Source organism: Dermacentor silvarum, chromosome 8 (assembly GCF_013339745.2).
Source record: "Dermacentor silvarum isolate Dsil-2018 chromosome 8, BIME_Dsil_1.4, whole genome shotgun sequence".
Lineage (NCBI taxonomy): Eukaryota > Metazoa > Arthropoda > Arachnida > Ixodida > Ixodidae > Dermacentor > Dermacentor silvarum.
In genome coordinates this window covers 67,066,529-67,076,879 of record NC_051161.1, presented here as the reverse complement: position 1 = coordinate 67,076,879, position 10,351 = coordinate 67,066,529, and the positions used below count along the sequence as shown (strand labels likewise).

General features: G+C 46.8%; 1 protein-coding gene across 1 annotated transcript; it reads right to left on the bottom strand.

Annotated features, from left to right (window-relative positions):
* Positions 1-3,465: 3,465 nt before the first annotated feature.
* LOC125947661 (scoloptoxin SSD20-like) lies at positions 3,466-5,554 on the bottom strand. The gene is made up of 2 exons (XM_049672864.1): positions 5,380-5,554; positions 3,466-3,699 (listed from the first exon to the last, which is right to left on the bottom strand). The coding sequence occupies exons 1-2, from the start codon at positions 5,509-5,511 to the stop codon at positions 3,466-3,468; spliced, it is 366 nt and encodes a 121-aa protein (XP_049528821.1). The 5' UTR covers positions 5,512-5,554.
* Positions 5,555-10,351: the final 4,797 nt, after the last annotated feature.

The following is a 10,351-nucleotide window of genomic DNA, read 5'->3' as shown; positions in this document are numbered from 1 at the left end:
GCACTCCCCTCTCTGTGATCACGTTTCTGGAGCTAAATTCAATTTTGTTCGACATTCACCAACTAACCCAACAGCAAGTACTACTACGAGATCTTTGCTCAGCCGTCCCGAACGCGCCACTCCTCCCCCTCCTACGCACACACACACCTACATGCCACTGACACTCCGCTTCATTCAGCATTTATTGGTCATTGATGACGCAGTAGCCGCATCAGAGTCCGTATAAAAAAAAATTCCAGCTCAAAATCGCTTGCCACCGCACGCTCGAATTCTGCGTGAGAGCGCATAGTCGCTCCAATCGCCATGCCCTCACCGGCGCTTCAATTTCACGCGGATTTCGCCCTTCCTCTTGAAGAGGAAGCAGTGTGCAGGAGGAGTGAGTCGGGTCAGTCGCTTTCAAAGCTTTTTCGCTGCCGCCTCGCCGAGGACAGATTAGGCACGAACTTTAACCCTCATGACCAGCGGGTCCCCCAACATCGAAAGCAGGAAGCAGCGTGCGTGCGCGCGGGTAGAAAGCGCTTTCCTTGAAACAGCGCCATTGATCTCCACGGAATTAATGACCCCGCGGAGAATACCACATGCGCTTCCCTTGTTTAGGATAATAGTCCGGAAGAAGCCTTCCGCTTCCGGCGAGTAAACGCATTAGTCTATACACCTCGGCGAGGTTCGCCCTTTATGTATAACGTTTGGCCAGCTCGTATCGCGTGCACAAATAGCAAGGCCGGAGTTGCATTAAATCTTCGTCGATTTCGCCGCGACCAATGCGCAAGGAACGATGCATAAGGGCCACAAAGTCCGTGCAGGCTCGCGATGTAATGACAGGATGAAGCTGGGATCCTGTGGATTCGTTATACATACTTATTGGTCAGCGCGAAAACAACTGAAGACAGAGGTTCAGCAGAACACAGTTATTTTCGCGCTGACTAATAAGTATGCATCCTTTGCAAGTCGCCCATCTTTCTACCTTACTTCGTTATACGAGAGTAAGTAAAAACAAATTATCCGCAATTTTGACATAACTCTTCTTGCATTGTTCGTACTGACCTGTGTCCCGTTTATATAATTGTTATGCTCTTGTGGTCATGCTATGAAAGTTTGATCCTAATTCCTCCATTTGTCTTCCCTTTGCTGTAGATAGATCATGGCCGCTCCATTAGAAGTTTGCACCAAAGAGGAACAACGAGCAGTGATCCGGTTCTTGTGGTCGGAAGGTGTATCAGGGGCCGCAAGCCATCAAAGACTTTCGGCACAATACGGGAACGGTGTCTTGCAGCAACGGAGTGTCTACGAATCAATTGAAAAATTCAAAAATGGTCGCACAAATTTTGCGCATGAAGAAGGAGCCGGACGACCATTTGCGGCCACAAATGACAACAACATTGAGCGTGCACGTGACATGGTTCTGTTAGACGATTGACTATTGATGAAGTGGCACATCATCTGCAAATTAGTCATGGTTCTGCCTACAAAATCATCCAGAACAGACTTGGGTTTCATAAAGTCTGTGTAAGATGGGTCCCAAAACAACTCACAGTGTTGCATAAACAAACGTGCTTGGACATCTGCCAAACACATTTGCATCGCTATGGTAACGAACGTGACGGCTTCTTAGACAGAATCATCACTGGTGACGAAACACGGATCCATCATTACGAGGCGGAGAGTAAACGGTAGAGTATAGAATCGAAACGTCCACAATCGCCCAGCAAGAAAAAGTTCAAAACCAAACCGTCCGCAGGAAAACTGACGCTTACCGTTTTTCTGGACGCACAAGGCCCAGTACTGGATCATTATCAGGATATTGGCACAACAATAAACAGTGCGCGTTACAGTGATATGCTGATTGACAGGCTAAACCCTGCAATTCGGAGCAAACGCCGAGGACTACTGTCGAAAGGTGTTGTGCTGTTGCACGACAATGCCCGTCCACATACTGCTGCCCACACTGCAGAAACGCTCAGAAAACTCATGTTTGAAGTAATGGCTAATCCTCCGTATAGTCGTGATCTTGCCCCTTTGACTACCACTTGTTTGGTCCACCCAAAGAGGCATTAAGGGGCCATCGGTTCACCTCGGACCAAGAAGTGAAGGGTGTGGTGCAAGCGTGGCTCGCTGCTCAGCCGAGAACCTTCTTTTCTGAGGGCATCAGGAAGCTTGTGCAACTATGGACCAAGTGCGTTCAAAAGCAAGGGGACTATATTGAAAAATGATGTTAACACGAGTTTCCTGTTTATATTGCAATAAAATGTATAGCTACATTGTGGATAATGTTTGACTTACCCTCGTACATCCGCGTCTTTGTCAACATTCTCCTTCACGAAGGACGTGGTGAACGACTGCGCAATATTATCTGCTCCAAACTCCACACGGCCTTGGTTGACCTTGATTGCTACTGTATTATAGTCGAATGAGCCCGATAAGCTTCCTATTCAACAATCCTATAAAATCACATTGCCTCATAGAAGTTTTATGTGGGATGTCACGTTATAGTTAGCCCATGTTTCCTTCCAGAAAGATTTCTGGAACGAAGTGGAATTCCTTGAAGTATATGAGATTACATGGCATTACTAGATGAATTCATGCGTATCACATGGTTTCCACTACATTACACTTACTTTAAATAAGCTAGGAAGCATAGAAGCTGATGCGGCGATTTACTCTGTTGCAGACAGCCCTCTTCCACGACGTTTCTGACATGTGCTTTGAGTTATGGACGCCTTACAAAACAATTTGTTTAATCAGGTGACGCAAGTTACTTGATCTGTTGCAGCCGCTAATCTTACCGTTGCTATGACAGACTATGCCTTCACATAAAAGGACACATTGCTTGCAGCAGCACAAGGTACAAGGTATGCAAATCAGAACAAACGCCAGATTACGACACGAGAATATCAGCACGGGAAATGTCCCCACGAAGCCAAGGGAATTAAATATAGGTAGAATGATCGCAAAGATTCAAGTTTCGGGATTTTCCGACGAACAGAAAAGTCTTAGGCATGTAGGACGCGATGCAATGCTAAACGCAAGGTACGCAATATAAAAGTTGAATGAAAGCCAGTGCTTATATAAGAGTTCGATTGGCTAGCTCGTGGAAACACGAAGACAGAGGTGTCGCGTGGTCAAAAATAAATCGGCCCAACCTAATAAAGATCGAGAGAGATAAATAGAAAGACGCGTTAACAAGCAAAATGAGAAACAACCAAAATAAAAATGCCTGGGCAAAAACTCACGCGAAGGCTTGAGGGATAGACCATAAGAGAAGCACTACTCGGCGTAAAGAACCGCAAGAACATCAGTCCTGTGCGTTTTTTTTTTTTTTGCCAGTTAAAGCAGGAAGAACTGAAATACTTAAGTAAGCGAACGCAAAAAAAAGGCAAATACAAGGAATAACAACAAAACATGGCACGCAGGAGAAAAATACAAAACAAAGGAAACAAACACGTGGGCTTTCTGCTATAGTGAGGCCTAAGGGAACGGCGCAGAAGTGCACCCAGTTCCCGGGGGTGGGCAGTGGGCGGTCAGGTTGCCGGGCGAATCGCCGTCCGAGCCGCCAACCTTGCTGCGGTAGTCGTAGTTGGTCTCGATGAGGCCATCGACGTGCGTGAGGCCGGTGACGAAAGAGTAGCGGTCCAACATGCCCAGCTCCCCGCTCTCCTTTACCAGGGTGTGGTTCTTCTGTTGAAGCTTCTGCATCATTTTCTGGAAGGAGCCGTTGTACGATACAAAAAAAAAAAAAAAAATGGCGCTAATTTTTTTACACATCGGAATCATTAATAGTTTAAAGAGACCACTATACTGAGAAATATTATAAATAAGTCTACATTGATCAAGTATCTCAGGAACTTTATTTTCACCGATTTCCAGTTAATAAGTTGATTATTCGAAGAGAAAACAAAAAATCAATGTTCCATTTTTCTGAATGTTCGCGCCAAAATTCTAGGCCCGTATACGTCATTGTGACATCGGGAATTTCGAAGTCGTCTTTTATTTATTTCTTTTCCTTTGGTTTGGTGCGTCCAGGTAAAAGTCTTTAAATTTGCTCATTTCTTTCCATGTTTTTTTTTAATTTTATGTGGTCCATATTATTCGATTAAGAAAAAAATATTCAGAGCCCTTCCACTGCTGTGAAGATGGACGTCAGCGAAGCTGTGACTATAGTGGGTCTGCTGTAGTGGATATTGCCCCACGTTGAGAATGGGCGTATCGTGGTTGGGTATCACCCAACCGAACGTGTCTATCATGAACGTTTCGATGTCTTTCGTAGGCGTTGCAGGGGGAACGTACACAGTCGCGATCACCGTACCGCCAAAGCGGTTTATTAAAGACGGCTACGCCAATCGCGGCGCGCACACAAGCGCTAACGTGCTCACGTGGTCGCCAGGGACACCTACGTCACGTAATGGTGAAGAAAAAGTAAGATACGGCGAAAAGCGCAGTGTAATGCCCACTTTTTTACAATCCTAAGTTTGAGAACGCCGCCAACCCGGCGTTTTCATGACTCCACGAGGTGGCGCGACGTGTGTGAAATTGTTGTACACTACACTTCCGGATTTATACGGACGTAATCTCCTTGAACTTAACCTATAACAGCTTCGCAGTAAAGGTTAATTATACCCGAGCAGACACCTTCAAAATTACGTCACGGCGCGCTGGTTGGTGCGGGAACTTCAAGCAAGCGTCGCCACCCGTCTCTATTTCTTGCGTTTCTTTCTGGCTTACCGGGCCTCTTCTCAAGGTAATAATGGCTTCTTTACCGTTGAAGAAGGGTAACTTACAGCTCATCTTACTCTTTAGTGTCCTTGTCAGAAAGGAGCCCGTAATCAAAGCGCGCGCCGCGTGTCACGGAAGCCAGCGAAAGAAGCACGCCGGCCCCGCAGCAGCTTCAACAGAGGGGGAGAGCGCATACGCCTCAAAGAGCCGACGCGACCAACGGAGTCTAGCCGTCTAGAAGCATCGACGAGGCTACGGTAACTAGAGAGAGAGAAAGAGCGCGTGCGCCGAGACACCTGTAATAATAATACTAATAACAGTACTTGGCGATTCTTTTTTGTTGCAAGCTTAATTTTGACGCCTTTCCCTTTGTCCAACGTGCACTAGAAACCCTCAGACTGTGTAATTTAAGAAGCGGAAGGGATTAGATACCCTGATCCCACGAACCCCAAGTTGGTCGGAACTCGCGAAAGACAACCTTGTCTTAAATAAGGCAGTACGTGCGCGTTACATAAAAATGTAGAGGCAACAGTCACAGCCTAAACAACAACACGCTCTTCAAGACCGCCAGTTTCGCGCCCTGCAAGAAAGCCTGCTAACGAAACGTTTTCTGGCAGCTTACAAAGAATCTTAGTACGGAGACGCGTTCACCAAGCGGGCGACTCTTACTTCTGGCATGGACGGCTCGTAGAAGATGGTCCCGCTAAGCAAGTCCGTGTGGATGCGAGGGTAGTCGATGGCCTTCTTGATGTTCTTTTTCTCCCAGAGGACACGGATCGCCACCTGATAAGGATGTGCCATACGCCTCTGTGTTAAATGGATCGTCCGGCAACCTTAAACTTTGAAAATGGGAATTCATATGAAAGGTCGCTTATCGTTAAAAGTAAGGCAGCGTGATAACGCTACTTAACGCACATCTCATGTAAAGATCGCCTTTCGTAATGGCGGACAAGCTTCACGCCCTTGTTTCGAGTGGCCTGGGACTATCGCTGCAGTGGTTCCCTTCCGATGTCGGCGTCCAGGGCAACGAGGAGGTGGATGTTCGGGCAAAGGAAGCCCACCAGTCCACTGCACCGGTCAGTACCGCTGTAACGACCTTCGAGTGTGCAAGTCACACGTCACAGCGGTGCCTTACGGACCTCCACCCAAACCAGTGCATCGTCAGCTGTTCTCCCATACGCCCCCCTTCCTGATCGCGGCCTCACAAGGCAGGAGTAGTCTCTCCTGCTGCGCCTCCCGATCAGCTGGTCCTGGACGGCGTCCCGGAGCTACGGCAAGGGCCTGGCTCCATCCCCCGCGGCCTGCTCAGCATGCGGCGAGGCCGAGACAATTGAGCGCCTGCATTGTTTTTGCCCCGCTTACTCCTAGAAGAGGGTTCCTCTCTACGCATCGTTTCGCTGCCTGGGCCTTCCTGCTGTCTCGGCATCGCCACAGTTGTACCCCGGCAGGCTCTACAACTCCAACTTCAGGCACCTCCTTCAGTTCCTGGAGGACACTGGGCTGGTGCCTAACTTGTAAATGCACGCCTGCCTGCCGCTGGCAACCATGGGCTGCGTGACCATATTGTCACGTAGTAGTGACGCTGAAGTAAACAGTCGTAAAACTGTGTATGACGAAACTGGTTGTTTATTGGGCGAACCTGTGCCCACAAAAGCAAGCTACACTCGAAGCACAACGATAGCGGCGAACACACAGTCGGCGATCGTCGAAAATCTGATCAGCGGCGAAACGCGTCGGCTTTTATACCTGAGTCATCGAATGTTCCAGATTAATCCCTGATGCCCGCGGGTCTTCCAGAAAGTTCTAGACAATTCGCGTCGGTCATACAGTCAGATAACATAAGCGTCGGTGAAAACAGGCAACGGAAAGAAGCATCGATAACGTTCTAGAAACTTCCGATACAGGCGCGTCCTGCGCCGAGCGATAGCGTTTAACATTTGTTAGCCGGTGGAAAGCGGCCACCGATGAAAGATAAACATGTATACGTGTCAATATCGACCTTCTCTCTCTCTTCTTCCCCCTTTATGTCCCCCTTCCCTTCCCCAAGCCGCCAAGCCGGGCTCCCTCAATAGTTGCAGAAAGTAACTTGGAAAGGTGATGATTTGAGATAGTTGGTTTTCCATGAGGCTGTGTGGTGCAGCGCGAAGCAAGACGAGGGACACAGAGAAAGCGCTTGCCCTCGTTTCTCTGTGTCCCTCGTGTTGCTTCGCGCTGGACCACACAGCCTCAAGGTTGCAGAAAGTAACACCTCGTCCTCGCTACAGTCTCTCTCTCTCTCGCAAATTTCCGCGGAGGGAGAGACACAGTCCGCAAAGTCTCCTCCGAGGCAATATGCATGGCCGCTGTACTTGCGAGAGAGAGGATCAATGACTGCATCTTTGGTACATGTCGACAACCGAGTACTTTCTGAAAGCCTCCTTATAGGTATTCAGTCAAAATGCCTTGCATGCCATGCCATGAAGGCCATTGAGGAATTTTTTTACAGATAGTTAACTGGATACGCAATTGGATATGCCAATATAATAAGTGCTTCTAGTTTCTTTATTCAAGCGCATCTACTTTTATCTTTTGTTCATTTGCTTGTCCTTCTTTTGTTTCCCTTTCCTGATACCCAAACGTTGAGTAGCCGGCTAGAACACAGTAGCTAAGACCAACCTGACAGTATTTTCCATTGTAAAAAAAAATATTTCACTGTCTGCGATGTCTGACGCCTCGCGGTAGGTTTTCCTTCGGCATTTGGCCATTTGTTTATAGTGCATTAGGATCTGCAGTCAAAGCGTAGCACTCCTGTTCATTTTTTATGGATATTTAATTTTACTTTTTTGCCGACTTTAGCCAGGTGCCTTGGGCGAACATTTTTGTGTAAAGTTTGGTATTCAAAAAACAATGCCCTTCTTTCTTTAGTTTTCATGATTCGTTGGATATACTGCAATTTATGGCGGCACTTTGTCTCAATACCGCTGGATAGGTTCCGCTGGGCGCACGAAATTAGCTGCTCTGCCACCACCGGCTTGTTACGTCCCCCCGGGAGTCCGTATTGGGCAATACAAAATCGAAACGACTAATTAGAATACAGAACAACAAAATGAAAATAATAATTTGCTTGCGGAGCCTGTTCTGAATTTTTAAATGTTGATTCGCAGGGAAGAAATGCTGCAATAAATCCATTCAGACAGAAAAAGAAAGAAACAAACTGCAGTTTTGATGTTAATACGACTCTATAAGAAAAAGGAGTATCTTCACTGGTTCAGCGCAGTTTTTAGTATTATTTGCTGCCGCTTTCTTAGCCTTTAAACAGCTATCACAAAGGCATTTCACAGATGACAAACGCCAGAGAACTCATCTGTCATCATAAGTAATAGCGAAGAAATGGCAGGAACCGGAATAAGGACAGGTGTGGTCTTCTCAGCTTTTCACGATTGGAAACGAAAACCGCCTGTCAACCAGCCTGTCATGGTCTATCCCACCGTACCGGTTGCCGGTTCTGGATGAAAGCCACAGGCCTATCTGGCAACCCGGGTCTACTTCAACAGTGACTGAGGCGACTGGCGATGGACACAAAAAGCAGCTGCCCGCACTTCAGTTCGGGCACGACATCGCACTAAGGATGGCAAACTCACGCTAGTTGTTGTTGCAGGTCAGTTATTTGAACCATGCAGCATGCGTTAAAAGTAGCAGTTACTGTCTGCTGGCGGTTTCCTGGGCCACGACGGCTGACTGATTTACTGAAACAGACGAAAAATCGCAGACTACGCCAGGTACGTCCACTTTTTGTTCTTTCATGTTCGTTCTTTAGTTCTCCCGTCAGTGTAATACTAAGCGCAATACAATCATGAACGTCCACCAACTAGCCCCGTTCATTGCTTTAGTAAAAAAATTTGGATTATTAGCAAGGATTTTCTGAATTCGCAAGCGTGTTTATCTCCGATGGATGCGGCTGACACAGGGTGCTTCGGCATTTACGCCGCAAACGAATGGGCGCACTTCTGCTGTAGTCAATCATCTTATCCGCATCGCCGACGCATGCGTTACAAACCACTGTCGACACGGTCATACTAGGTATACGTTATCAACCCAATCAGGCTTCCATGCGTATCAGTCTCGACCGACACAAGGACGCCCACGCAATTTACTTCTGCATTTCCGTTTCGACGTTAAACATATGAAGATTTGTGACTTAATGACAGAAATTGAGGCCACCGCATGGGCAAAAAATTGAACATGAATTAAGCAACACCTACTCGGGCCCAAACGTCAGTTCCGTAAAGCTTCGCCGCTTTTGATGTATCAGTTGCTCAGATTGGCATACAACTTTGATTCATCTTTTTTTTTTTTTGCAATGCATCTGTAACACATAATTTGGTGCCTTAGAATAGAGGTTAGGTGGTGATCGCTTTGACACTTTTACCCGCCCAACATAGTTTGTAAACAACTTTCGGTTATTCAACCCGATGCAACGCTTTACTAAAGGGGAATTTTATTTACACAAAAATACTTTTAAAAATATCATAGTTACATACATACTAGTAACAATTCCATGCTGGTTTCCTAGACTAATTACTGCGACGATCTAACAATAGTCAGACGGGAAACGGTACTACGCTTGGCAGGTTACACGCACTGAAGGAATGCTAAAGCAGGGTTATTAATAGAGCTATATTGGGAATACTATCCTGTGACTTGAAACTCTGAAAAAAAAGAAGTCATACAGATTTCACGCGCTGTGCGAATCGGTGTTATGCGAAACATTTAACAGGTGCTTGGCTATCCAGCAAGGCGAGACCAGATGGATCAACATGCTTTTGTAAATCGAGTAGTGTTTGGGATCGTGAGTCTGACGACGACCACGATGAAAGCGATCGCATGGCGGCAACAGCACCATTTGTATTGAGGCCCTTCGAAGGGAATTTATACATGCCGATGGTTTGGTTGTACATAAGTACTCAACGGGCTATAGTGAGAGAAACGTGGAATGTGACGTGATCTGCGACTAAGCGTCATACAATCCTACGCACCTATGTCCATGTCATGTAGTGTATATTGAAACGATTATGGGCATTTCTAATCCGGCGAAGAAACGTTAAAACATGATTATCTTGGGCGATCATGAAGTCGGTACGTCGCACACTTTCTACGCAGCGTAGTTGCTAAGAGGAAAGTGCTGGGGAAAGATGGCCGATCCCGGAAATAGTGCAGCCTAACACAGCGCCTCAAAGCTCGAGCTTTCACGAGGAAAAAAAAAAAAAGAAAAGAAGAGAAAGTGGCACGGGACGCAAGCGTTGAGTGAGAAGTGAGTGTGCGATCTGTACCTAATGGTTAGAGCACCGGGATGCTGTGGCCTATACGGTGGGTGTTCAATTCTACCGGTGGTTACACATTTTCTTTTATTAAAATGAGGCGATACAGGAACCTACCTAGCGCAAAGTGTCAAGAATGAGGCACAGAATGCTTCGCATTAAAAACGGGTGTGTCGTTGCCTTGGAAACTCATCTTCAGCATTTGTATCTAAGTTGTTCAGCTAGGTATTACGTTATAATTGGCCGGATTCTCTGCCGTGCCCGAAAATGTGGCGCGTTGTGGTTCGTGCCGCGCTTCCGCCAGACAATGGCGTTGCCAAATTGCAAAAAAAGTACGACCTAGA

What these genes read in the sequence shown, in the direction of transcription:
- LOC125947661 (XM_049672864.1), bottom strand. Translation starts at nt 5,511, where the DNA reads ATGGCACATCCTTATCAGGTGGCGATCCGTGTCCTCTGGGAGAAAAAG. An exon ending in ACGAGCCGTCCATGCCAGAA is followed by an intron (nt 3,700 to 5,379) that starts GTAAGAGTCGCC and finishes GGCTCCTTCCAG; the next exon opens with AAAATGATGCAGAAGCTTCA.